The following is a 25,951-nucleotide window of genomic DNA, read 5'->3' on the forward strand; positions in this document are numbered from 1 at the left end:
CAACTCAACTCAACTCAACTCAACTCAACTCAATCAGATACGGGTTTGTCTATCACGAATCGAGTTAGTACTAACGCAACACCGCTAGCAAAAAATCACGCCACCTATCCAAAAGGACGTTCCATAGGTACCAGCACCCTGCAGGTAGTTGTTTCGTAACGAGTTGACGTCGTTTTATACGAAAAAGACGCCTTTTTTTCGGATGTTGCCAACGGGGGGCAACAGTGTCAAGTCGGGTCTAGCCAGGCCAGCTAGGTGCGACAGCAGGTATTAGGTGGGAGTAGGTAGGCTTGCAGAGTCGTTTGTGGAGGCGTTGTGGAGGCGTTGTGGAGGCGTTGTGCTGAGGACAGAGAGAGTTATTTGTTGCAGCTGCTGCAGCTGCAGCGTTCTGTCGAACGCGACCGCTGCGGGTGCTGACTAAGCGTTGCAACACTTTCGCATGATCGGAGTACTCCTAACACTCCTCTCTCCGTTACACGGTTATACATATTATTTTCTAGAATGTCTCAACCGCTACGTCTTCCTCCGCAACATGCGAGAGAAGCAGTCGACTTTTCCAATATACTCGAAAACCACTATGTCTCGGAAGATCAAGCCGAGTCATCGATACAAAATTCGGACACAGGTCTATGTCAGAGATGCCGCCTGGCCCAACCTAAGCTTAAAGAGCTTCTGTCTCTAGACCCTGAGAGTATTCCCCGGAGAGAGCGTACCGTGCTCGAATTTCACTCCGCGGACGATCTTTTCCTGAATTCGGAGTGTTCTCTATGCCAGGCCTTGAATTTCATCTGTCCCAGGACTTGGTTTAATGATACGAGGTGTCATGCTCGTTTAGTAGTCGAGCCTATTGAAAATCACTTGGAAGGCTATGGAAGAAGACACCTCACTCGACATTCATGCTTAACTCTCGCGTACCCAAACCTAATGCCTAGTGGCGTTGATAAAGAGAGGATAGATATCTTTGATTCAAGGGCTCTTCCATGGATCCAGGACGCTGCAGGGTACATCGCGGAAAAGTCAGCGCACGAACAAGAGGCTGGGACTACCTTTGCATCTTCGTTACCATCTCACGTTGATTTCAGGATTCTTCGGAAGTGGTTGGAATTTTCTCAACGCAGAGAAGAAACCGATGAAGCGACCAACTCCGTTCGGAACCTAATTGTTATTGATTGCCAAAGCAGGGAGATAATCAAGGCACCTCCGGCAAAGTACGTGGCATTATCTTATATTTGGGGACAACAAAAACCAAGAGAAAAGGACGTGGAAGAAAAGGAAGGTCGCCTGTACTTAACAGGCCCGCTTGGAAAGACGATCGAGGATGCCATCATCGTTACTCAACGGCTTAACCTACGCTACCTCTGGATTGATCGATATTGTATACCGAAGGATGATCTCGAGCACCAGATTAGTAGAATGCACGAGATTTACGGAGGGGCTTATGTTACCATCATAGCTGCAGCCGGAAATGGCCCTGAACACGGGATCCCCGGAGTCAATAACAGGACACGAATCAAACCACCCCCGGTTACAATCGGATCACGCACTTTGCATGCAACCTTTCCTTCCCCAAAACTACTCGTTGAAGGAAGCAAATGGTATTCCCGAGGCTGGACTTTCCAAGAAGGCTTGTTATCTTGCCGTCGGCTTGTTTTCACGGACCATCAAGTCTATTTCCATTGCGACAACTTCGTCTTTATTGAGGCCTTCAATACAAGTTTACCGGGCGGAATCGACCTCAAGAACAGCTTTTCCCCTCCCCTTGGGACTTTGTTTAGCTTTGCGTCAGCTAGGCAGTCGAGAGAAGGAGCCCCCTGGGATAAAATTATGCGATATTGCACCTTGGACTTGAAGTATCCGGAAGACACAGTAAATGCAATCCTGGGAGTACTTCATTATTACCAAGAGGGAAAGTATAGACCTTCAACAAGAAAGGATGAAATTGACCATCCAAAAACTGCTTCCATAAGGCATATCACCGGATTGCCGATCTCGAAAGATACAGGTCAATTTTCAACTAATGACAAAACATGGGAAGACTCGATCATTCACGCTTTCTTCTGGAAAAGTAAAGCACCTGGAGATCGCCGAAGACCCGAGCGGACGCCATTTCCATCCTGGTCTTGGGCTGGTTGGAGATGCGAATGCTATATTGGGGGCTTGGTAAAGTGGTCGAGCTGGAATGATTATGCACCCAAACTACTTCGAAGCCTGACCACGTACCTTCCTTCCATATCCATCTACATGGATGAACCAAACAAGGTACTCGAAGCCACGGAATATGAGACAATGTTTGATGAGATGCGGGACTTCTCCAAAGTCTACTACCTACGTGTCACTGCCCCCACGGTCGAGGCGAGGGTAGTTACGTATAACGGCATAACAGACGACTGGCGCAAGTTTGACAACACAGGAAAGAAATTTGCCTTGGAATGTAGCGGAACCGAGAACCCAGTCCCTCTCAACTTGACATCAAACTCTATCTATCACCAACCTATGTCACCTTCTGGTTACTCCTGCCTTGCAATCATTCTAGATTATGATCCTAAATACGCCGACGCACGCGAATTCTATTTCGACTCGGATGCCTGTCTGCTTGTAGTTGGGAAAAATAAAGAAGACTATTACGAGAGAATTGGAGTTGCAAAGATTAGCAGGGAAGCTCTTGGAAAAGCACATGTAGAAGAGCGGAAGAACATCAAGTTCGGATAACTTCAGGGTTTAAAGTCATCTAGTGCTGCTCGGACAGAGGGCAGTCTTCGCAGCCCGCTGCACCAGAGCGATAACGGAAACACACGGAGCTGAGATTGAACGGAAGGAGATATAGTAGAGCTCTTTTTATAGCAATTTCTAAATCACCCATCAGAATACGGATAGAAGGAGACTCACCAGCATGCTACGTCCCGTCAAGTTATCAGGAACCCTATTCAATATCGAAGGACCGATTAGGCAGAGCCACGACAGCGAGCGTACCATAGACTCCCTAACAGGTTCTATCCCACGGTCGGGTGTCACGCTGCCACACACAGGTCGGCGGAATCTCGACCCTTAGACCATTTCTTAAGCGATCACCATCTATAGCTGGTCTGTTCCGGTCGCGAGGAGCCGGGGATGGTATCTGCTTACCAGAAAGATGCATGCACGGCATGCAACGCGGGTCCGTTGGCTGGGTCACGAGTGCGAACATCATGTTCTCGAGCCTGCGGCAGCCGGCAATAATGTCGTCAGTACGGTGAGGAAGAATGCAGCCATCCAGCAAATCGCAACTGGCTTATTCACGCAGAACTTTGCTCCGTACCCTCTGGCGCGCATGCACCCGCGCCGGGAAGCTAGATTGGTTAGCTGAAGCGGAGGCGGGCACGGCCGCGACCGACCATCAGCCTCATCGGAGAATTGCAGGTCTGGATGGCATCAACTCGAGTGCGGACAAATAGCGGCGACTTTTTAGTGCGTAGATAAGGTCTCAAACGGCATACTGCGTAGCGGACCGAAGAAACCCAAGGGTCGCCAGCAAGACACCAAAGAGATCGGCGGGAGCGAGGCGCAAGCGTAAGGCTTTTTGCCGGTGAGCGGACAGCGCTGTGCGCCCACGCCTGCTTCTGCTGCTGCACGTCAGCCTGTCAGTGTGCGAGTGGCCTGGTCGACGGGCGGGGAACGCCACAGTGGGACAAGCCGCGCAGCCGCCAGGCTACATAGTAGGGCAACCGGTAACGACAACAACATGAGCCGGCGTGAGGCTCAAGAACACGCGGCGTCGCTGATGATGCGCTGCCCAAATGCGGCCGGGGGCGACTTGGACTGTCTTGTCCGGATCTCCGCACACAGGCCCGGGACGCGGTGCTTGGCGCGAGAGTGGTACCAGTCGCGTCGAGCCCCGGTACATGCGCATAGCGATTGTTGTTTTCGTGTTGAGCGGAGAGAAGTGCAGTTTGCAGGGCTGGATAGATTGTTTGCGCAAAAAAAAGTATGTAGTAATGCTGCGGCGAAGATGAAGAAGAGATGGCCCGGTGGCTGGTTTCACGGCATCCGGGGGTGGGGTGATGCACAGGGCTGACTCGGTGCTAAAAATGGCATTTGATCTCGACGTCTTGGTTCTTCTGCAGTCAGTCAAGCCGAAAAACACCACTCGTGCCCACTTCTAGCATGGATATCCCCTCGGCCGATGCCGTCCCAAGGGAACCTGTCCACACCCCATCTCTGCTCATATCATGGCAGCTGACTCACTGCACACCGCGCCTGTCCTACACATGCCAACCATGGGAATGCTGGACCTGCGGCTTGTGTTTGGACACATACTCGGGGCTTGGAAAGCAGCAGGATAGACCCTACACGATTTAACATGGCGAATATAAAGTTGTTGCCTCCCTTCGGGAAAGATACCGCTCAGAAGGCACCTAGTTGATTGAGAAGGTACTCGCATCGAATCCCTCATCAAATTCGCTTTTCAACTTCGTCGGCGATGCATTTCTCGCGCTTCATCCTCGCCGCAGCACTCGGTGCTACCTTCGTCGAGGCCTCTTCAGCTGGTCATCGTGGCCCTCCGTCTGACAGCGATGATGACAATACCAATATCAATTCCCCGTCTGGGCCCAGCGACGAGCCCTCTGCTCCCAGCGATATCACCTCAACACCATTCCAGAGCTCCTCCGCACCAAGCAACCCCCCCTCGCTCCCCAGCAACGGCTCCTGCCCTCCCGTCTGGAACGATGTCTCCTCGGCTTTAAGCGCCGTCTTCCTCGATAACGGCCAATGCAGCGATCTCGCCCGCGCCGCCATTCGATACGCCTTCCACGACGCCGGCGCCTTCTCCATGAGCCTGCCCTTCTACCCCCCTGCGGCCGGCGGCGCAGACGCCTCGCTTCTGCTCTCCCCCGACGAGATCTCCCGCGGCGAGAACAACGGCCTGCAAAAGTACCACGGCTTCCTGCAGCACTTCTACGCGCAGTACCGCGACCGCGGCGTCGGCGCCGCAGACCTGATCCAGTTTGCCGGCGCCCACGCCATCGCTACGTGTCCCTCCGGGCCCGTCGTGCGCGCCCTCGTCGGCCGGACCGACGCGACCACCGCCGCGCCGCCGGGTCTTCTCCCTGCCGGCTTCGGGCCAAACTCCGCCCAGGACGTTCTCCTAGCCCTGTTTGAGGACAAAGGCTTCAGCGCGACGGACCTAGCCGCTCTCATCGGCGCGCACACGGCCTCGCGCTCCTTCACGCAGAGGGAAATCCGCTCCGGCACGCCGCAGGACTCGACGCCGGGGCAGTGGGACGTGCGCTACTACGCCGAGACGTACGACCCGCCGCGAGGCGTGCAGTCCTTCGAGTCGGACATCAACCTGTCGAGCCCGAACACGACTGTTGGCCGCGAATTCGCCGCCTTCGTCGGCAATCAGGGCAAGTGGAACGGCGCGTTTGTGGCTGCGATGGAGCATCTGAGCGTGCTGGGTATTCCGCAGGAGGATGTTGCGCGCTTCGTGGACTGCACCGGTGCGCTGCCGAAGGGGACACATGCTCGTAATGTGAGGGCGATGCCGATTAATGATCGTGCGCGATGAGTAAGGTTCGGTCGTGTGGTTTTTGCTTCTTTATTACTTTCCGGCGATCTTAATTCGGTGATGGAGCCGGGCATTCAGGAGCGCATTGTCGGGTTCGAGTTGAAGCATGTAGAAGCCCTTCCATTCTCCACTTTCTACTTCTGCTGCCTGCATGTAGACAGTCCGATAGCATTCTGGTTTCCTTGATGACGTGTAGTCGGTTGCTCTTTGTTTAGTTAATAACTAATGCCGTACACCACCCTCCTGCTTTCTTTCTCTTTTGTGGCTGTCATGGGGGTATAAGCTTACCAAAGGGGGCGTTTGTGGACGTTCTGATTGAAGAGGTTTTATACTATAGCAAGGATATCATGATACGACCTCAACTGAGAGTATGTAAGCACTAGCAAGAAATATCAGAAACGTTGCACATGACGATGCTGCTGTATGTACGTACCGTAAGGCCTGGAAAAATAAAAGAGTCAGATGTACTCCATTCACTCCAAATAAATCGTTTTGAACGCCCGCTTAGCCTTGACCCAGGCTGTTAAAAGCACCCAGCCTATGCCGATACGATGGGCTATCGGTCCATTCCATGCTATGACCATAACACCAACAACGGGAATACCAACCGAGTGTGCTTCTCGATCGAAAAACGTCCAGTCAAGCCCCTTAGGGCCGAAAAGAGGTTTGAGTCGCTGTCTCGAGACATAATCGGAACCGAAAAGCTCATAAGGACTTGGAGGATCTCCTAGATCACGTTTAAATTGACTCCTTCGGCTTCCCTTTGAAACATCCGTATTAAAATCATGCAAATCTTTGCATTTTTCGGAACCATCATAGAGGCTTAACGTCAGTAGCTCGCAAGAAATCGTTCCCTTCCTCCTCAGTGCGAGCAGGGTATCCGCGCTGAACATCGGCTCAATCGAGCTGACCACGCCGACGGTTTTTGTGTTCTGTTTGTTTAAGACGTTGAGCACAACGTGTTCTCCATAGGGGCCACGGTCCGTCTGCAGCTTCGCCGCGAAAGAGGCCGTTTGCCCACGTCCTCTTAGAATGCCACGGTGAAATTCTCCGTACATTCCCAATGCCATCAACTCTTCTTCGTCATCCTTGACACATGGGGACAGGTTGACGCTAGAATTCCCGTATTGGAGGAGGACCTCTGATCGCATATTAATAAGGGATGGGTATCGCGAATCCATTGTAATTGCGAGTTTGGCGAAGTCGTCTCCTAAGTTTCGGAATGGCCAGTCCGCTTCAATGCATCCTTGTCTCCACGCGACGGCAAACTGCATTTGCACAGATTTTCCATAGAGAATATTGAGAACTTCAGTCTCTCCTGGGGTGCTGGCTTCACCCGGCTCTTCCCTCCATTCGTTTTCATCTTCTTGGAATTCATTTTCGGCTTCAAGGCAGCGGGCTAAATTCTGATTTTCCGGTTTATATTGCATTTCATCCCTTCTGTTCGGATACACGCTTTCCCACTTAAGGTTCTCCCCTTTACAACATCCGGAGTTGGGGACTTCTTCCTGGTATGACCATTCGGTAAGAGTTATGTGCTCGCGGATGACTGAGAGATCCCAGTCACTTTTAATTGTTCGCATGGAGACAGGTCCTTCCACGGAGGCCCAAGACCAACTTGGGAGTAAAACTTTGGCAATTTTCAATGGCCGACGAATCCAGGTTTTTAGACCCCGTTTGGTTTCAAAGTCCCAGTGTAGAGCCTCGTCGAAATCTATCCTCGGTAATCCAAAAAGCATCGAATCATCCTCTGGGTATAGAGCGTGCGAGATTCCGGAGAAGGCATTGTAAATATCGCTTGCATGACTGAGATGCCGTTGCGAGTATCCTTCAAGATGATTGCCCCAATTGATTAATGTATCTTGCCGTAAGGCATCGACAGTATCATACAAATGTAATCTATTGAGGTTAGCCGGACCATCAGTGATACCGAAAGTATAATCATGATTAGGGCCTGGACATTTGAAAAAAACTCCTAGTGGCGTAAAAAAAAGGCTCCTCTTCGAAAATATGGCCTCTTGGTGGGTCCACGCGCGCGTCAACCAGGGAGAGTCTAATAGGACATGTTCCGGGTCCATGGGACTGTTGAGGAAGGTTACTCCGTCTATAGTGCCTCCTTGCACGCCGTCAGCAGCCGGCCGAATTCCTGGGATACCATTGTTCATATCCCCATGGGTTACGACCAAGACTAGTTTCGCAGTGCCGAATATCTTGTGCATCGAATTGATTTGATGTTGCTTGCCCACTTCATCGTCCTGGACAATGCATAGTCGGTCGACCCATAGATATTGCTCCCCAAGCTCTTGACAGGCTTTGATCGCATCTCTAATTGTAGGTGATAACTTTGAAAAGATGATCCCTCCATCTTTCATAAGATCCTTTTTTGTGAAGCTCGTAGCTATTTCACCGGTTGGATTTTTCCCCCATACATAGCTTAGTGCTATGTATCTGCTTTGTGGATCTTTTTGAACAAGCTTTTTTCTCTGTATGTCAATAAGAAGCAAGTCTTTCGGGACTTTCAGGTCGGTAAACTGGTCGTTGCATGTCGCATGTTTGTCCTCGCATTGTTTAATCCATGTTTTGACCCTCTCCCAAGTGACCATCAGCATCAATTTGTCGACGAAATTCTCCTTTACAGGTTGGTCGGACGATTCTTCAACCATCATCTGCCGAGTTTCCAAACGTACGGAACCGTCAAATACCAGGGTATGTCGGTACCTAGACCCGGTGTCGACTGAATCGCATTTCATGTTTTGTAGATAAGCTGCGTGTTGACTCATACTATGCCGTATAAACTTGCAAAAGGAACAGTGTTGATTGGAGAAGTCGCGGTCTGAGGTCCTTAGAGAGACCTCATATTGAGATGAACGTCTTGGCTGCGGGCATCTCAACAAATGCCAGGGTCTTAGGTGTTGGCAGAAGTAGCAGAGACCGTTCTCGGGATTGACCAGTTTTAGACAGTCTCCGCAATCCGTGTGGAAGATCTGATGTCTGGCCTTTTTCCCGCCAAAAAGGTCCACGTGTTGGCAAAAGGAGCAAAGTCCGTTCCCGGGTTTGGCCAGTTTGAAACACTCTCCGCAATCCGTGTCGAAGACCCTATGTCTGTCCTCTTTCCAGTTATTAAGGTAACAGTGTTGGCAGAAGGAGGAGCAGAATCCGTTCTCGGGCTTGGCCAGTTTGTAAATATCTTCGCAATATGTGAAGATCTGATATCTGGCTGACCTGCGAGATTTCCGGTGTTTTCGCAAAACTTCGCAAGATTCGCAAAATAACGGCCCATTTTGGTTAGACGCGGACTCCTCCGTTGCCGGCTCTTGTAAACGTACTGTGTGTGAATAGATCCAATTCAACATCTTGGTGCCTTGAGGAGGCAATAAGAGTGAGAACAAGCCGTGTTATATTAAACATATCCCCCAAGTCCCTTCAGACAATGCCACGTCGCTATGCAGCATCTCGTGAGCTTACAGAAGACGTACCTTGTTCTTTTCGCGATCGTGTCAAAAGCCTATTGGTGCGATCTGGTTCAGCAAAAATCCTTGATCACAAACTTACAAGGCTTGTGGAGGGATGACCAATGGCCGTCTCTTAAGTTAACGACCCTGCAGTAGGTAGACGGCAGGTGCAAAACTTACGCAGACCTACCCATGGCATTCAACCATATTCAGCTGCCGATGCTGCAGACCGGTGACTTAATCTGGACTCGTGCAGGGGAGATCAAAGACAGAAAGACAGTAACATCGTTCACCCATATCCGAGTCCCGCCGTTCAGCAGATCCAGTCAATCAGAGCCTGTCGCGCGGGCTCCGGACGATGTGGTCGCGCAGCAGCGACGCACTAAACCGCCGGGTCAATCAACCAGATGCAAAAGGTAGAACCAGTATCTCCTAGCTGGCACTAAGAGATGCTGACTGCAAGCTCTATATATGAGCGATCGTGGCAGGCGCTGCCACACTAGAAGCGTCAATATCTATGACCGTAAGCTCGAAAACCGGAGGAAAATGGTCAAGCTTTGAAGATTGCAAACTCGCCTAGCCTCCAAGCAATACAACGAAGATAGAGAGCATATTTATAGCGAAGAGTAGAGTAGGCATGCAAGCGGCAGAAACTAGCGCGCCGGCACTTCATTTCAAGAACATTCCGCCAGGAAGACGCTTGAGTCAGCGACGAAGAGAAAATAGGCCAGCCATCACATGTGTCGATGGGAAGAAAGGAACATCGTCATCAAACCGAAGTGCCAGCCGCGGCAAGGCTGAGCCCAAATCAAGCAACCAAGCACCGCGATGACGAGCTCAGCGGACAGACTGTGGGACAAGAGGACGACCTTGTTTCCGCACGACATCATCGCCCAGGGATGGCATTGGATATGGAGAGGATGTGCCCAGGGCAATAACCTTCTTCGCCCTGCCTCGCTCACTCATGCTTGTCCTTGTCGCGCCGCCCGTGCACAGCACTGTCTCCTATTGCATTGCACGCACGAAGCGCGTCCGGGCGGCGTCGTCGGCAGGGAAAAAAGATCCTGGCCCCCCCTACACAGCCACGCACGCTTGCACGCAAGGAGCTGCCCTGCAGCAGTGGCCAGATAAGCTTATACCAACCGGTGCGGTGCAGTCTTGCGGTTAGGGCGCGGTCGGAATCTGCCTCGTCGGCGTACCACGTACAAACAGCACGGTGGTGGGTGCGATACGCGTTGTTGCTGGCGTGCGTACTCGTGTTTTTCTTTTGGCCTCAACCCCGGCGTCGGCGCCGCTACTGTTTCAGACCCTGGGGTGAGATCGCGCGCGATGATGTAAATGCCGTCGAAGGCTGGGTCGGCGTGGTGGTAGGTGGGTGAGCCACCCGGACTGACGTGGCCTGGGGTCGGGGAGTGGAAGGGACAAGGGGACGGCGACGACAGCAGGGCTGAGCAGTGAGAATGTTTGGGAAGACGAGCCGGGTTTCGGAGAGAACGATAAGCGCACGCTTACCTACGCGGTGGGGTTTGCACATGGCTGTCAGCCCAAGACAGCCCTACCATGTACTGAGCGGCACTGCGGCGCTAATGCGCGCCATCGCCATCCGGGGATTTTTTTCTTTCAACGGCCGAATACAACCTATATGGAGCCGTCCAAGCAGCCATATTCCAGCTCCACCACGCGCACAGGCGATATGCACAATAGCGATAGCAGCAACAGCTAAGCCTCGAGCAACACATGGAGGCAGGATTGCGTCGCGAGCACGTTGAATCTCGGTTCCAGGCGGCTTCTGAGCTCCGTGGCTGTCTAATTAGGGTGGTCCCGGCAGGCGGTGCACAGACGGCGGGGTAGCGGTGGCGGTATCTACGTGGTATCGATCGTGGGCTGAGGGAGCGTTTGGCAGGGCCATTGGGCTGCTTACGCATGCTGTCTTCGTATGGCTTTGTCCGACCGCGTGGCTTCTGCGATGGAGAGTACTCCCCCTTATCGTTCGTTCGGTGGTCGCGCAATGGAGGAGGAGCTGTGGTTAACGCGCGCGGTTCGCCCGCCGTGGGAAAATGGCGCGCGCATCTTTGGGGTGTGCACCGGAGATTAGGAGATGCAGCACTGCCATGGACGGGAGCGGTGAGTTCTGGAAAAGACGGACGGTGGTCATGGGGCAGGCAATGATGTGCGGGCGCAAAATGAAGATGGACCGGTGGGAGAGCAGAGACAGGCGTTGGCGGTGACGTCTGGAGAGACCCCTAAAACTTGGCCCCGGCCTGCCCCGAGCGTCTATCCAACAACGTTATCTCCAACGACGATCATCCACCACCCACCACCACACCTTTGCCCTCTCTTTGCGCCCCGACGTGGCCAGCCACCCAGCATCCATCTCTCTGTCCATCTCTGTCCATCTCCAACGAACATGGTGCCGCCGCTGCCTGCGCCCGTCTCCGCTGCAACCGCCACGACGCGCGAGCGACAGCCACAGCGACAACGACAATAGCCAAGCCAAGATGTCGACCCGCAAAGCTAGTGCCTGCAAAATTGCGGTACGCGAAAGCGCCTCTAACCCTCTGTGGTCATGTTGCTGTTTCAATCTCGCGGGGGGCCACCCGAGGCGCCCTGCGCACGCTCAATGATCGCCTCTATTTCATTCTCACCAGATACAAAAGCTATACCTCGTCGTCTGCTTGTTCCTCACGGCTTTTGCTTGCCTCAATCCTTCTCTGAGTCTTTCAGAGGTCCATTCCTTTTTCCCCACACTCATTCTCAGTCAGTCATTAATAATGCGCTTCAACTCTGCCACCGTTGGCGGCGCGGCCCTTGCCGGTGCCAGCCTTTCCGCAGCCCAAGACTACTGCTCCGACCGGCCCACCAGCTGGATCACCACCTACGTGACGCTGCCCGCCACGCCCGCCACGCCCGCCACGCCTCCGGCTCAGTCCACCCCGCCCGCCGTTGCCAGCGTCCAGGAGGTCACCAGCGCCGTGACGGTGTCGCCCGTTCCTGCAAGCACCCCCAACACCCCGGCCGTCAACTCCCCGCCGCCCGTCAACACGCCCAACACCCCGGCGGCCTACACGCCCTACAACCCCGGCACCCCGGCGCCCCGCTACTCCACCTCGACCATCTACACGACCAGCCAGACGGTGGACTCGACCGGCGGCACCAAGGTCGTCACCGTGCCTCAGACGACGACCGTCTGCCCCGTCACTGAGTCGGAGGGCGTTCCCACCCCTGCGGCGCAGACTTCCCAGGCCGTTACTCCCGCCGAGGTTGTCACTCCCGCCGAGGTCACGTCGGTCGTCACTCCGACGCCCAAGTACAGCACTTCGACCATCTGGACCACCAGCCACTCCGTCGACCAGTCTGGTGGTACCAAGGTCGTGACTGTTCCTCACTCGACGACCGTCTGCCCTGTCACCGAGTCCTCGACTCCCGTCAACACCCCGGCCCCCATGCCTGAGGTCACCCCGGAGGAGGTCACCCCAGCCGAGGTTGCTCCCACGACGTCCAGCTACACGTGCACCAACACCAAGTACGTCACTGTGGGTGAGCCCGAGACTGTCACTGTGACCGCCTCGGCCCCAGTAGACACGCCGGAGCCGTCCATTGCCGACTACACCTCGGCTCCAGCGGACACGCCGTCGTCGTCCATTGCCGACTACACCTCGGCTCCAGTGGACACGCCGTCGTCGTCCATTGCTGACTACACCTCGGCGCCCAGCCCGAGCCCCAGCTCCAGCGCCCCGGCCTTCTCCGCGCCGGTTATCACCCCGGCTGAGGTCACTTCAGTCGTGACCCCTGCGCCTCAGTACAGCACGTCGACCATCTGGACCACCAGCCACTCGGTTGACACCACTGGCGGTACTCAGGTCATCACCGTGCCCCACAGCACCACCGTGTGCCCTGTAACGGCGTCTGGTGGTGTCCCGACCCCGGCCAACACCCCGGCCTACACGCCCTCGAGTCCTGCTGCTGGCGTCTCTTCGGTCGCTGACCTGGGCTCTACCCCGGCGTACACGCCCACTCCGGTCGTGACCCCCACGCCTCAGTACAGCACGTCGACCATCTGGACCACCAGCCACTCGGTTGACACCACTGGCGGTACTCAGGTCATCACCGTGCCCCACAGCACCACCGTGTGCCCTGTGACGGCGTCTGGTGGTGTCCCGACTCCGGCCAACACTCCGGCTTACACGCCCTCGAGCCCCGCTGCTGGCGTCTCCTCGGTCGCCGACCTGGGCTCCACCCCGGCGTACACGCCCGCCAACACCCCCACCAGCGTCGCTGTTGACACGCCCGTCTACACTCCCGTGAACACTCCCGTCAACACTCCCAGCAGCGTTGCCGTCGACACCCCGGTGTACACTCCCGTGAACACTCCGGCCTCGACCCCGCTATCTGACGTTGATGGCCTCGGCTCTACTACTCCTGTTCCCTCTTCCCCGGCGGCCTCTACCCCCGCTGTCGGCCCCGTTGCTTCCACCCCGGTTGCGTCTTCCCCTGTTGTCGACCCCGTCGTCTCTTCCCCGACCCCGGCCGATGACAGCACCTTCTACAAGACCAACCTGCACACGGCGACTCAGCTCATCAACCACACCCCTACGCCGGCTGGTGACAGCACCTTCTACAAGACCAACATGCACACCGCGACTGAGTACATCAACCACACGCCGACTCCTGTCGCCGGTGACAGCACCTTCTACAAGACCAACCTCCACACTTCCACCCAGATGATCGACCACAGTGCGACCGCCACCGCTTCTCCCTCTAGCGGCCAGTCCGAGGGCCTCCTCGGTGGTCTCGTCGAAGGTCTTGGTGAGCTCGTGACCGGTGTGGCCACCTTCATCGAGGGTGAGGTTGAGACTGGCGCTTGCTCCTTCCAGAACTACACTCTGCCCTCGTCGCTCTTCGGCACGGCTATCTCGCCCCAGAGCTGGGACACTGCGTCCAACTGCGGTTCTTGCGTCAATGTCAAGGGTCCCAAGGGCAAGTCTATCAAGGCCATGGTCGTCGACAAGGGCGAGTCCGACTGCCCGGCCGACAACCTCAACCTGTTCAAGGACGCGTTCGAGGAGCTGGCTGACCTTGCCATTGGCTCTGTCGACATTGAGTGGGAGTACACGGACTGCGGCTTCGACTCGCCGCTGAAGCTGATCAACGCCGAGGGTGCGGGCGCCGACCTGTTCTCCATCCAGGTCCAGGGAGCCAACCTGCCCATTGCCAAGCTCGAGGTCTCGATTGACGGCGGCAGCTCCTGGACCGAGACGAAGCGCAGCGAGTCCAACTTCTTCGAGCACAGCTCTGGCTTCGGCGTCGACCTGGTCGACATTCGCGTCACGGCGTCGTCGGGCAAGACGGTCACGCAGAAGAACGTGTCGTGCGGCTCGGGCCTGTCGATTGATGCCGAGCTCAACTTCTAAGCTGGCTGCTCGCGGTAGTTCGTGAAGCAGCAGAGCTTTCCCCTCTTTCGTCGCTTTTGTTCTTTTTTTGAAGTCTTGAATCTTGACAGGAGGATGTCCTTGGTATCCATCCCTTTGATTTTTGTATAGTTTAAGATTCATGTAGCATATGTTAATACCCACATAATTTGGCCTGCGGTGTCGTCGTCTTCCTTTTTTGGACACGCGGCAAATAACGGAAAAGAATCTTTTGAAAAATTTGGTCTTGTGTTCTCGGTGCTCGCTCGCCTCGCTCTTGTACTAGAGATCTCTCTTCTCTCTGCTTACACATGCCGCCAGGCAGCCTAGGTAGGTAGTAAGTTCCCACCCGCCCTCTCACTCACGCACCCACTCGCTCACCCACTCACTCCATATCAAAAGCAATGACAATCCGCCCCGGCACATCGCCCCGACGCAACTGTTCCACACTAGCCGGCAGCTCCCGCAAAGGCCTCACCTCACAGATTTGCTTCAGCAGCCCGCGGCGCGCATACTCCATGGCGGCGGCGGCATCGGCCTGGTTCCCGACCAGCGTGCCCAGAATGTGCACGTTCTTGAAGACAATGAGGTTCGGGTCCGCGCCGATGGTGACGCTGTCGGCGGGGGGCAGCGCCACGCAGACAACCTTCCCGCCCGTGCGGTCGCCTAGGTACGCAATCGCGTGTTTGTAGGCCTGGGGCGCCGTGACGACGACGCCGTGCGCGCCGACGTTGTCGCAGAGGCGCTTGACCGCGGCGGGGGTGTCGGGTTCCTCTCGAAAGTCGACGAACGCCTCGGCGCCCATGGAGAGGCAGAGCGCGCGCTTCGCCGCGCCCGTGTCCACCACGATGGGCCGCATGCCCATGATGCGCGCGAACTGCACGCCGTTGATGCCGACGCCGCCGCCGCCGCCGGAGAAGACGACGAATTCGCCCGCGCGGAGCCCGGAGTCTACTAGCGCGCGGTGCATGGTGCTGGCGGAGCACATGACGGGGGCGGCGAGCTCGGGGGGCACGTCGGCGGGGATGGGGGTGGCGTACTTGGCGGGGGAGAGGACGTACTGCTGGTACGTGCCGGTGACGCGCAGCCCCGTCAGCACGGCGGCGGCGCAGTAGTTGTCGCGGCCGCTCCAGCAGGCGTGGCACGCGCCGCAGGTGTCGTGAATGGGCTTGATGCCGGCGCGGGCGCCGAGGGGCCATTTCTGGGGGGAGACGGAGGAGCCGCGCTGGACGACTACGCCGGCGCCTTCGTGGCCGGGGGAGCGCACGTTGAAGGTGGACATGGGGGGGGAGGCCCAGTCGTGCGCCATGAAGTGGATGTCGCTGTGACAGATGCCGGTGTGGGTGAGGCGGATGAGGATGTCGTCGGGGCCTGTTGGGGATGCGTTAGTGTGTGTAAGGTTTGGGTTGTGTTTTGTTGTGTGGAGAGGGGTAGGAAGTAGAGAGGCGCACCAGGCGAGGGCACGTCGACGTCCTGGATCTCGACGTGGAAGTCGGGGCCCTCGTTGACGACGACGCCGGCCTTGCATTTCGTGGGGATGTCGAAGTGCGGCTCATCATCTTGTTGCTGCTGCGGCGGCTGGGTTGCGTTGGTCATGGTGGTGGCGGGGTTTGTCTGTCTGACTTCTTGCTTGCTCGTGCGAGGAAACACGTACCCTTTCCAGCCCTTCTCGCCCGCACACACGGGCTCACGCATTCCTTAAGTACAGTCTGCGCACACCCGTCCGACCACCTAGCAGTGCATCGCCCTCACCCACCCATCGCGGAAAGCATTTGCGCGGCTAGGGACGTCGCGGGCGCGCCATTGGCCTAGCTGGATGGATTCAACTGCTTCAATGTGGTGGGACGTCGGACAGGCGGGCGCGGGTGCGGGGTAGGGGCGGGGGCGGCCGGCAAACCCCCCACGTTTGGCCTGTAGGTAGTTGTTGAGGGTTGACGGGCTGGCGGGTGGTGAAGATCGACGGGAGGGGTCGTCGTCGTCGTCGTTGGTCGGACTTCACTTCATCTCTTGTCTGCAAATGTCGTGGCCGCCTCTCTCGCACCTCAGACATCTCTCGTACGGAATGACCGTAGGCAGAGCGAGTTTCAATCGCAGCCATGGAACGCGTCGCGACACGCACCTGCCTCGCGCCTTCCCTCCTCTCCAGAGACAGCACCGGTCCGCATCACCCTCTCCTCCGCCTTTTCCACCCCATCCTCTCTTACCCTCTCTCCCCCAACCCCTCCCACTCTCAGCGCCATGAAGCGCTTCGCTCCCCCCGCCGGCCCAGAGCCGCCCCACAAGCGCGCGCGCCTCGACTCCAACGCGCCTGCGAACAATCAGTCGTCCGGAAGCTCGCCCACTATCAAGGCCGAGCCTGTTGCTTCTCCTGTCCTTGCTCCCGTCGTCACCGTCAAGGATGAAGCTGCTGCCTCGAACAGTGGCTCTCAGACGACTGCTTCTCAAGCTGCTACTCAAGCTCCGCGGGCTCACAGTCAAGCTGCTAACCAGGTCACTGCTCGTTCTCAGCCTCAGCCCTCCAACCCTGTCAATGCCCTTCCTGCTGCTGTTCCGACTTGTGAACCGCATACTCCGTTTCGATTTCAATTTCAGCCTGCCGGCCCTGGCAACGGACACACCCCGGCCGCTCCTCATAATGATTTATCCCGCCGGCCTGAGGTCATTGCCGGTGGCGCTCGCCAGCCATCAGTGCAACTCCTCACAGCTGTCAGCGGTCTTAGCAACCGCCAGCTAAACGAGCTGCTCGTCCGACATGCGTCGGCCAACGGAACACTCGCTGCCGAGGTCACGCGCTTGTACGAAGAGCGCATCCGCCTTGAAGAACGCGCCGTGGAAGGGTTCCAAACCCTCAGCAACAACCTTTGGAATGAGCTGCGCGTCACGTACAGCAACATGTCGAACCGGCGCCAGGCCGCCGCTTCGTTTCGCGTGGTCCAGGACATCTGCAGCGCCATCAACACGATCCGACAGGCTACGTTGCCCGGAACCATGTTCAGGACGCGCTGCCACGGCTTGTTCGCGCTGCGCAAGATTGGGTGGAACATCGTTCTGGCTGGAGGCGGCAAGCTCGTGCGTCAGGTCATTTGGCAGCTACGGAACGACGTGCAGCTGACCGATACCATATGGGAAATCATCTGTAATATGACCGAGGAGGAGAGGGAGCAGATGCGGGCGTGCGACTGCGGAGAGGGCAGGTTTGACGACAAGATGGATGAGCTGGCCGAGATGGCAGAAGAGCACGGGCTCTTTGCGGAGATGGACGATTGCATCGATCTGCTTTGGAATCAGCCAGAGGAAGACGATGATGGCAATGATGGCGACGATGACGACGGCTATTGGGAAGATGGCAACAGCTGGGGCTATGAATATGGGCGTGGCAACACCTACAACTTCTACAACTACTCGTGAGGACTGTGGGCATGAGTATGGCAGCTAGGATGAGTATGGCTAGTGAGACGGCGGCGGGCAAAGACGAGAATCAGATGGCAGGAATTGCTCGAAACACTGGCAGGGTGGATCAAGGCATGCACGCTAGCAAGGCTTCGCAACCAAAGGTATCAAGGAACAGATGTAACTTAAGGAATGAAACTAACAGCTTCTGGGGGTATATTTCAAACAGCAGAAGAACAAAAAAGTATTCAAGTCTTCCAAGTAATAACGTTTACTGCGGAGAAGAAGTTGAGAGAGAAAAAAAACGAAGCGAAACCACGTCGACGACGGAGGACGACAACAACAAACAACAATCCCAGCAGCTGGCAAGTGCTCATGCCGCAAAACTTTTTTGCGTCCCAGATTTTTTTTTTTTTTTTTCAGCGACTCCTCCACTCCCGAGAGTTAGAACCCAGTCGAACGCCGCGAGATAAGCGAGGAGGAATCCGAGTGGTGTGATGATTTCCAGATTTTTTCTTTTCTTTTCTTTTTTTCTTTCCTTCCTGATCGGCCGGGATGCCTGACGATAGGCTGGTAGTGGGTAGCACGCCATCGGGCGCTTGTGCCTTTAAAAAAAACGGACGGACCTCAAGCGCGGCCCTTCATCGTCAGGCAACCCACGAAGCCAACGCCAGCGACGCCTCAAAGATCCACCCGGACGATCTTGCCGCCCTCCGAGAAAGTGCCGTTGACGGGGTTGGCCAGGGCGCCCGACGTGACGACGTAGAGGCTGTTCTTGTCGGCGGAGCCGCGGCCAAAGGCGACGGACGTGAGGCCCGCGAGGTCCGAGAGCGTCTCGCCGCCAGCGAGGACGGTGACCTTGCCGTCGGCCGTGACCTTCTCGAGCGAGTTGATGAAGTTGCCCGCGACGTAGGCGGTGCCGTCGGACGTGATGGCGAAGTCGTCGCCCGTCGCGTCCGACGCAACCAGCTCGTACGAGCCCGTCGCCTTGCCCGTCGACGCGTCAATAGCCACGCGCCAGAACTGGTTGTTGGGGAAGTTGACGTAGTACAGGTAGCCGTTGGAGTAGCGGATGCCGTCGACGCCGAGCACGAGCGGGTAGCCGTCCTTGGGCTTCATCGAGTCGTCGGCCAGCACCTGCTCGTACTTGCCCGTCGCCATGTCGAGGCGGTAGACGACGCCGGTGCCGGCGTCGGAGACGAGCACGACGCCCGCGTCCGCGTCCAGCGTCGTGATGCCGTCGAGGAAGTTGCCCTCGGGGATGGCGGCGATCTTGGAGGCGGCGGGCGTCGAGGCCGTCATGTCGAGCTTGAAGACGGCGTAGGAGCCGTCGACCGACGACGTCGTCGACAGGGAGAAGTTGCCGGCAATGACGGCGAAGACGTCGTCCTGCACCTCGACCAGCGACGTCAGGCTGAGGAAGCCCTCGTCGAAGCGGTGCACCAGGCTGGCGGAGCCCTTGGCCGGGTCGACCTCGTACAGCTCCGGGCGGTCCATGAGCGTCACGAGCAGGTTGCCATTGCTGCGGACGGCGACGTTCTCGATCCAGGTGCCGTAGTCGAACTGGTGGACGGTCGAGAGGGCCGACGTCTTGGGGAGGGTGGTGGAGGCGGTGCCGTTGGAGACGGGCAGGCCCTTGCACAGCAAGGGCAGGCAGAGGCCGACTTTGAGGAAACCCGAGAGAAACATTTTTTATTGGGAGTGAGTGGTTGAGATAAGGTAGGATAAGAGGTCGAATGCTCTGTTTTTGCGGGTGCTCAGTACCATTTTGCAGTCCGCGATAGCAAGCCTTATATATAGGGGCACGCCTGAAAGAGAGGTCGTTTCACGTAGGGGGCCTGGTGTACTAATCCCGCTTCCGAAGGATTGCGGGTCGTTGGTTGGACGGAGATTAATTGAAGCAGCAGCGTTTCGCAAATCCAAATCATGGCGCGTCCCGTCTCCAGATCCCCAGATGGAGGGGGCGATCCCGACCAGGGCCCTCTTGGTCCGCAACCATGTCGGCCCCAGTACTGTGGGAAAAAGCAACCAAGAGGTTCTTGCAGAAAATCCAAACGTATTGCTTCTTTCAGCCCACGAACCCCCAGAGCCGCGCGAAACAAACTTCGACCAAGGCCGTTGCGCCGGCGATACCAACGGCACGAGAAGTAAATCGCATGTGCCGATCTCAGGGGCCCGTTGGGCGCCTCGGCCCGCTGGCACAGTCGGGCTTCGGCCCTTGGGCCCAGGGGCTGCTTCGTGGGCCAGGCGCAATTTTTGGTGCCAGTGTGCCGGCAGATGGTCAATGCCGGACCGCCGCTGCCACGGTCTGGGTGTTGTTCAGGGTTTCGCACGTGGATTACGGCCGGGTCTGTCGAGCATCGTCCCTATAGCAGCGCACGACCATGGCTTAACAAAAAGGCATGCGCAATAGGGAGCATGGACGTCGGGGAACTGGGAATATGATCGAGTTGACGATGGGATGTTTGCTGCTCCTGCACGGCTCCCTCCGCAGGCGATGGAATTCCATGTGCGCCAAGCCGCCGGATTTATTCCGCCGCCGAAAATCCGGTCCCGCCCGCTCTCACGTGACTGACTCGTCACCGCTCCCACAAGTCACAGGTCTAGCTCCTTCGTTCTCCGCACACGCCCACACCCACGCTACGACCGCATCTTCTTCGATAAACTCTCTATTATCCATCATCTCGCGCCTGTACGCCCATAGCCCCTCTTCCCGCCCACCCGTCCCATGCTAACGGCCATGTGCCTAGAATCGGCCGCCGGCGCCTGGTAGCACCTCCCCTTTCGTTCATGCCTTCCACGTCTCGACCAGAGTCAGGGCTGCTCTTAGACCTTTTGGTCTGTCAAAGCTCGGAGGGCGGCTGGCGGTGGCTTGCGGCAGGATGACCGTCGAATCCCTCGGGCGGCTCACCAGCGCACCGCGTCTGCTGTGTTGTCGCGCGCGCGCGCACAACTGCGTCGGATTCGGATCACGCCATGACGCGCATTTCGGAGCTTGGTTAGAACCAGGCCCTCTCTCGCATTCAGGCACTGGAGTCCGTCGAACCATCCCCCGGAGCCGTCTCGGGCGGTTGAGGCAGGAGCTTCATCAGCTGTCTCCTGGCGCATTGCCGTCGGCTGGGCAGTGTTGAATGACTCCCCCAACACCGCGCCGAAGATGTCCAAGGCAGGACGTCGCGGGCTATTCTTACCAAGCTGCGAGATGCGCGCGCCTTGATCCGTGTGCGTCGGAGTCAGGGCTGCTCTGGACAGCAATGTCCGAAAGCCTGGGTGGGTGGGATCTCGCACCGCATGGTGTTGGGGGGCATCGACGACTTCTCCTGGGCTGAGCATCATGGTTCACTGCGCTAATGTCTGCCTCTTCGCAGGTTTGGTCTGGTCTGATTTGTATCTCCTCGCGACGTCAGCGCTGCTGCGCCTCCCCCTACCATGACCATGACGAAGCACGACTCCGGCGATAATAATTGGCTCATCAATGAACGAGTAGTGGTGCAATGGAGTTGCCCGGACAGGGGCCACAGCGACTATCTCGGATACTCAGCACCTGCGCGCTGGGGGTCTCATCTGTCTCTGTCGCTCGGCGTCAACGTTTCGAAACGCGAATCGCTGGTCTGGTTTCGGGTCCCCGTGCGTTTCATGTCTGACTCGGAGAAGGGTTCGACAAAGACGACGCTCCACTACGCTGTTGATCCAACAAGGCTGGATGCAGACGAACAGACAGAAGTCCCTCCTACGGTAGGCTTTTCGCTCAAGAGCGGCAGCGTCTGCCGGTCCGACGGCGACATTGCGCGACTGAATGTCGAACTTGCGAAGCCGGGTGCCGTGATCATGCCAAAGGATTGTGCTCTGAAACCCTTCTCAGACATTAGCCGCGAGGTGTTGATTGCGCTGCGATCGTTATCTCAAGCAACTCGGTTCACAGTCTATTTCAACCGACAAGCTGTATCAGTAAGCCGTTTAGGAAAGTTGTGTCAGATGGTGAACGATAAAAGTCTCTCGTCTCGTCCCCTGGATCTGCGATCAATGTACCACGGCAATGGCGGCGAACTAGAGGCCTGGGCCAATGTGGGGTTGCCGCTCGAACCGGCTGTTGCTCCGTATAAAGGTGCCGGCGAGTCAAGAGAACCCACCGCGCCGCCGTCTGAAGGGCTCCGCGGCGGCCAGGCCGATGATGCCAGTGGTGGAACTCACCATGTCTCAGCAGTTTCATCAGAGGCAAATACTGCTGCCCCGCCGGACACTACCCCGCCGGCATACGAAGAAGCTGTGGCTGAAGCACCGGTGCAGCCTTGCCCGGCGCCGACTCAACCTGAAGCGGCAGTACCTGACGGGGAAAGGTCGATTCATGCCGGGCAACCTCTGCACGAGTCGAGCGGGCAAAGGGCCGAGGGGACGAGAATAGAAACAGCGGGCAGAACGGTGACGATTATTTCCTCAGACGACGAGGTTGACGACTGCGAGTTTAATGACGAGCCCACTGTACCCCCCACACGGAAGCGGAAAGCTCCCCGGAAGTCGAGCCTGGCCAAGAAAGCGGCCTCGAAAGGTAAGAACCTAGTGTCCATTGGCCATGCCGTCATTGCGTGTTAACATGGAGTCCGGCGACACAAGCGCGGCCCACGAAACACGTCAAGTTCGACCTACTGACTAGAGAGCAATGGATCCCGCCGGGCCCATTGTCCAATAAAACGCAACCATCACTATCCGACAAGAACAAAGGGGGACCCGGAAACGCGCAAGCAGTAGCAGCAACAAAAGCAGCAGCAGAGGCCAGTGCCCCCGTTGCGAGGCGTCGCCCGCCCGTCGAGCCGCTATCCGATGAGAAGTCGCGCCTCCTGGCCGCGCTCCGCAAGTGGTTCGCCTGGGCCTGGACCGTGGATGGTCGGGCACACGAGGGCGTGGCGGCGGCCGAGCTCCTGCCCCTGGGCCGGCATGCGCGGGACGGCAACGCCGGAGCCTTCTTCGCCGCGAGGGCCGTATGCTCTGCGCGCGTCTTGACGACCAAGGCGGCAGCGGCAGCGGCACCACCGTCTTCCGAAGAAGTAGTGGCGGACGGAGAAGGGCGGCACGACGGTGCCAGTGGTGGCCGTGGCCCCCACGCCGCGGAGGCGCCGCTGTTTAATGAGCTGGTGCGCTTTTTGGCCTGGGCGGCGGCGATTGACGCGGATGCGGAGACGCGCTTGACGGATGGGCTGCTGGTGCTGGGCCGGTGCGCGCATGCGGGCGACGAGGAAGCGTTTAGAGACGAGTGCGCGGGGTGCGCTGCTGAGGTGCTGTTCTGGTGCGCGGAGGCGGAGGCGGAGGCGACGTAGTGTGGAGGATGTACATGGTACCTTAGTGACGCTGCTGCACGTGGAAGAGCTCCGGGGTTCTAGGCGCGGTTGGTTGGTTGGTACAATAGTGATGGCGCTGGCTGCACGACTGCGCGACTTGCTTGCAGCACTCACCCATCCATCCATCCATCCCTCCATCCAACCAACCAACCATTCCAGGTTGCGCCGCCGATCCACGCACGCGCGCACGGAACCTGCCGACGACCGTCGCCGCCTGCGCGTACCCGTCCGCGCACACAAACAACGTACAATGGAAGTAGCAGTGGTACCTAGCACAACAACGAGCAAACAATACCCCTCGCCCTCGCGCGTGTCTCCCGAGCAATACGGACGAGCAAAGCACCGCATCCGGCATCCGGGCACTCCGCAGGCAGGCAGGCAGCCAGCCAGCCAGCCCCAGCTCCAGCTCCAGCTACAGCTACAGCCACCGCTACGCGCCATTGGCAATACAATAGCAATAGCAATACCAAAGCCGATGCCAATGCCAATAAGATTCCCCTCGTCGCAGCTGGCGGCTCGCGCAGGCGGCTGGCCAGCCGCAGCAGCAGGGGCCTCTTCGTGGCCTGGGCTCTGGCCGCTCACGTACCGTACCTATCGTATCGAGCAGCGACTCCACTCCACTCTCGCCTGTCTGTTTGTCCCGCACGACGCAATACAGTCAATTCGCAATACGCAATATTGCTATTGCGCGCGGTATAGATGGGGTGGAGTATAGCTGGGCGCTGGTATTGTATGGGTATGGGTATGGGTGTGCAATGCAATAGATGGGCTGGTGCGCGGTACGATGCGAGGACTGTTGTGTGTGTGCATACTGCATGCCTATACCCGGCCGTGCGCACATATAAATGCTCTGGCTGTTCGTGGTGGCAGCGAGCTCTCGATAGGAGGGTGCTCGGGGCTTGCAATACCGCGCAATGCAATGCGAGGCGATACGGGCGGACGAGCGGCGGACGAAAGCGTTGGCGACGTGCGCACGCGAGCGAAAGTGCAAGTGCAGCCAACTCGCGTGCGTACGGACGAGTACAAAGTTGCGGTCGCGTCGCGACGGCACCCCCACGATGGATGTCTCCTGAAGAAGCTACCTACCTACCTACGACGATGACATGGCTACGTATGCATGTACCTATATTCTCACTGGCGACAGGCTGGCTGGCTGGGTGCTTGCGATTCCTGCCGGCAGGAAATGGATGGATGGATGAAGAAACAGACGAAAGGACCAATGTACATGCACATGCGCATGCACGACACACCTGTTGCGAGCTTGCGTGCTTGCGCGTCACGTCAGGGCCATCTACAATGACTGACATGACTGACGTGCATGACGAGGCTGCGGCCGTTGCAAAGCGAGACGAAGCGGCGCGCAACGATGAAGTGACTGCCCGCGCCCGAGCTACTACCGCCTAGGTACGTGCGTAAGGATGTAGCTCGCCAGCGGATGCGTTTGTCTGCCTTGTCTGTCTCTGTCTCTGTCTCTGTCTATCTGTATGTATGTTGCACGGCAGCGAATGTGCGGGGGATGGCATGGCATTGTCATGTCATGTTGAGTGAGCGAGTTTGGTGTTGTGTGTTAGGTAGTCTGGCAGACACGATAGCAGCGATGGCGGTGCGGTGGTGTGATGATGGAGCGGAGTTGTCTCCGGCTTACTCGGCAGGCCGGCCGAGCAGCTGAGTGGTCGTTTTCTTTTTAGTCAAAGTATCAATCAGGCAATGGAGGCAAACGGCCAGGCAGTAGGTAAGGTAGGTAAGGTAGGGTACTTGGGGACATCTGACTGAGCGATTGACCGAGTGCACGACTGCTCGGCATGCACGGCGCAAGGCAAGAAAGCAGGAAAGGAAGTAAGCAAACAAACAACCACACGCGCTCTTGCATGAGCCCACCCAAACAAATTCTTGCGCCAAAACCTTTCAGCGGACAGCGGACAGCGGGCAGCTCATTACGGATTACAGCGGACAGATAGCATGCATGCATGCATGCATTCCCGCCCACATGAATGCGCGGCCAGCCGCAGCGCTCCGTACCGTACCGCACCGGGCTGTGTAACCAGCACCGCGCAGATCGAATTTCTTGTTTGCGTGCGTGCGTGCGTTGCATGCGTGCCGTGCCACTCACCCGATCGAGGTACCATGCCGTACCGCGCGTGCGTGCATCTTCGTTCACACACCCCGCCACCGAGGCGCCTGCATCGCGGAGCGGCGACCGTGTCCGCGGCCACGCACGTGTGTGTCCACCTATGTTCGGATCTAGAAGCACGTACATACATAGATGCGAAGGGGGGAGGGGAGGCGGGGAAGCGCAAGGACACGCCTGCCTGCCTGCTACGTACATCCTTGCTGTGCGCCCGGGCGGAGACGCGTCCAGCCCGGCGGCGCGTTGCGTCTGTGGTTGTGTGCCGCCGATGGGCGCGGGAAGGCGCTGCTGCCCTGAACTGACCGATGGAGCTGAGTGAGCGCCGCCCGGCGCCGACGCCCGGCTCCTCGTTCAGAGGGCGGATGGGTGACTGCGTGAGGACAGACGGGTGGCGGCCTGATTGATTGATGGACTGATTGACTGACTGACGGATAGGTGTGTGGGTGGGTGGATGGGCGAGGTTTAAAAACGGCTGGAGACTGCAAGGTAATTGAGAGGCGTGAGCAAGCCTTTGAAGTCCTTTCTACTTATCTCCTCTCTCTCTCTCGCTCTCTCTTTGTTGGGTTTTGTCTTGTCCTGTCTGTACTGTACCAGACTCTAAACAAACACCAACCGTCCATCCATCCTAGCCAGTCCATCGGCTCAACTTTCACCCACCCCCCACCACACCACACACACACACACACACACACACA

General features: G+C 57.3%; 11 protein-coding genes across 11 annotated transcripts; 7 read left to right on the plus strand and 4 right to left on the minus strand.

Annotated features, from left to right (window-relative positions):
- Window positions 1-1,155: 1,155 nt before the first annotated feature.
- Window positions 1,156-1,680, plus strand: K452DRAFT_204313 (uncharacterized protein; the record flags this gene model as incomplete). Its single annotated transcript, XM_033536080.1, has 1 exon — window positions 1,156-1,680. A coding segment is annotated over one exon (525 nt), but the record flags the coding sequence as incomplete, so codon positions are not given.
- A 2,437-nt stretch (window positions 1,681-4,117) lies between these two features.
- K452DRAFT_288525 (class II peroxidase) lies at window positions 4,118-5,763 on the plus strand. The gene has a single exon (XM_033540670.1). It carries the CDS (start codon window positions 4,457-4,459, stop codon window positions 5,543-5,545), a length of 1,089 nt encoding a protein of 362 aa, XP_033396148.1. The 5' UTR covers window positions 4,118-4,456; the 3' UTR covers window positions 5,546-5,763.
- Window positions 5,714-8,411, minus strand: K452DRAFT_46579 (uncharacterized protein). Its single transcript, XM_033546703.1, has 3 exons — window positions 5,979-8,411; window positions 5,834-5,924; window positions 5,714-5,750 (listed from the first exon to the last, which is right to left on the minus strand). The coding sequence occupies exon 1, from the start codon at window positions 8,323-8,325 to the stop codon at window positions 6,019-6,021; it is 2,307 nt and encodes a 768-aa protein (XP_033396149.1). The 5' UTR covers window positions 8,326-8,411; the 3' UTR covers window positions 5,714-5,750; window positions 5,834-5,924; window positions 5,979-6,018.
- A 4,746-nt stretch (window positions 8,412-13,157) lies between these two features.
- Window positions 13,158-14,408, plus strand: K452DRAFT_229797 (carbohydrate-binding module family 63 protein; the record flags this gene model as incomplete). The annotated part of the gene is made up of 2 exons (XM_033537060.1): window positions 13,158-13,490; window positions 13,620-14,408. Coding segments are annotated over 2 exons (1,122 nt in total), but the record flags the coding sequence as incomplete, so codon positions are not given.
- A 382-nt stretch (window positions 14,409-14,790) lies between these two features.
- Window positions 14,791-16,001, minus strand: K452DRAFT_229934 (uncharacterized protein; the record flags this gene model as incomplete). The annotated part of the gene is made up of 2 exons (XM_033537065.1): window positions 14,791-15,776; window positions 15,857-16,001. The coding sequence occupies 2 exons, from the start codon at window positions 15,999-16,001 to the stop codon at window positions 14,791-14,793; spliced, it is 1,131 nt and encodes a 376-aa protein (XP_033396151.1).
- A 391-nt stretch (window positions 16,002-16,392) lies between these two features.
- K452DRAFT_359522 (uncharacterized protein) lies at window positions 16,393-17,813 on the plus strand (the record flags this gene model as incomplete). The annotated part of the gene is made up of 1 exon (XM_033546274.1): window positions 16,393-17,813. The coding sequence occupies exon 1, from the start codon at window positions 16,644-16,646 to the stop codon at window positions 17,811-17,813; it is 1,170 nt and encodes a 389-aa protein (XP_033396152.1). The 5' UTR covers window positions 16,393-16,643.
- A 663-nt stretch (window positions 17,814-18,476) lies between these two features.
- Window positions 18,477-19,484, minus strand: K452DRAFT_230064 (uncharacterized protein; the record flags this gene model as incomplete). The annotated part of the gene is made up of 1 exon (XM_033537073.1): window positions 18,477-19,484. The coding sequence occupies one exon, from the start codon at window positions 19,482-19,484 to the stop codon at window positions 18,477-18,479; it is 1,008 nt and encodes a 335-aa protein (XP_033396153.1).
- Window positions 19,485-19,629: 145 nt separating this feature from the next.
- Window positions 19,630-20,414, plus strand: K452DRAFT_46695 (uncharacterized protein). Its single transcript, XM_033546705.1, has one exon. It carries the CDS (start codon window positions 19,750-19,752, stop codon window positions 20,206-20,208), a length of 459 nt encoding a protein of 152 aa, XP_033396154.1. The 5' UTR covers window positions 19,630-19,749; the 3' UTR covers window positions 20,209-20,414.
- An 810-nt stretch (window positions 20,415-21,224) lies between these two features.
- Window positions 21,225-23,107, plus strand: K452DRAFT_309597 (uncharacterized protein; the record flags this gene model as incomplete). Its single annotated transcript, XM_033543261.1, has 2 exons — window positions 21,225-22,341; window positions 22,407-23,107. The coding sequence occupies 2 exons, from the start codon at window positions 21,225-21,227 to the stop codon at window positions 23,105-23,107; spliced, it is 1,818 nt and encodes a 605-aa protein (XP_033396155.1).
- A 548-nt stretch (window positions 23,108-23,655) lies between these two features.
- On the plus strand, window positions 23,656-24,678 carry K452DRAFT_46639 (uncharacterized protein). The gene has a single exon (XM_033546704.1). The coding sequence runs from the start codon at window positions 23,828-23,830 to the stop codon at window positions 24,530-24,532; it is 705 nt and encodes a 234-aa protein (XP_033396156.1). The 5' UTR covers window positions 23,656-23,827; the 3' UTR covers window positions 24,533-24,678.
- Window positions 24,679-25,734, minus strand: K452DRAFT_46720 (uncharacterized protein). Its single transcript, XM_033546706.1, has one exon. It carries the CDS (start codon window positions 25,452-25,454, stop codon window positions 24,825-24,827), a length of 630 nt encoding a protein of 209 aa, XP_033396157.1. The 5' UTR covers window positions 25,455-25,734; the 3' UTR covers window positions 24,679-24,824.
- Between the last annotated feature and the right edge of the window lie 217 nt (window positions 25,735-25,951).

The sequence above is a fragment of the Aplosporella prunicola genome, assembly GCF_010093885.1.
Source record: "Aplosporella prunicola CBS 121167 unplaced genomic scaffold K452scaffold_16, whole genome shotgun sequence".
Taxonomy (NCBI): domain Eukaryota; kingdom Fungi; phylum Ascomycota; class Dothideomycetes; order Botryosphaeriales; family Aplosporellaceae; genus Aplosporella; species Aplosporella prunicola.

Excerpts from the sequence above, each read along its gene's own strand:
- K452DRAFT_288525 (XM_033540670.1), top strand. The coding sequence starts at position 4,457 with ATGCATTTCTCGCGCTTCATCCTCGCCGCAGCACTCGGTGCTACCTTC.
- K452DRAFT_46579 (XM_033546703.1), bottom strand. The coding sequence starts at position 8,325 with ATGAGTCAACACGCAGCTTATCTACAAAACATGAAATGCGATTCAGTC.
- K452DRAFT_46695 (XM_033546705.1), top strand. The coding sequence starts at position 19,750 with ATGGAGGGGGCGATCCCGACCAGGGCCCTCTTGGTCCGCAACCATGTC.
- K452DRAFT_46639 (XM_033546704.1), top strand. The coding sequence starts at position 23,828 with ATGGGGTGGAGTATAGCTGGGCGCTGGTATTGTATGGGTATGGGTATG.
- K452DRAFT_46720 (XM_033546706.1), bottom strand. The coding sequence starts at position 25,454 with ATGTACGTAGCAGGCAGGCAGGCGTGTCCTTGCGCTTCCCCGCCTCCC.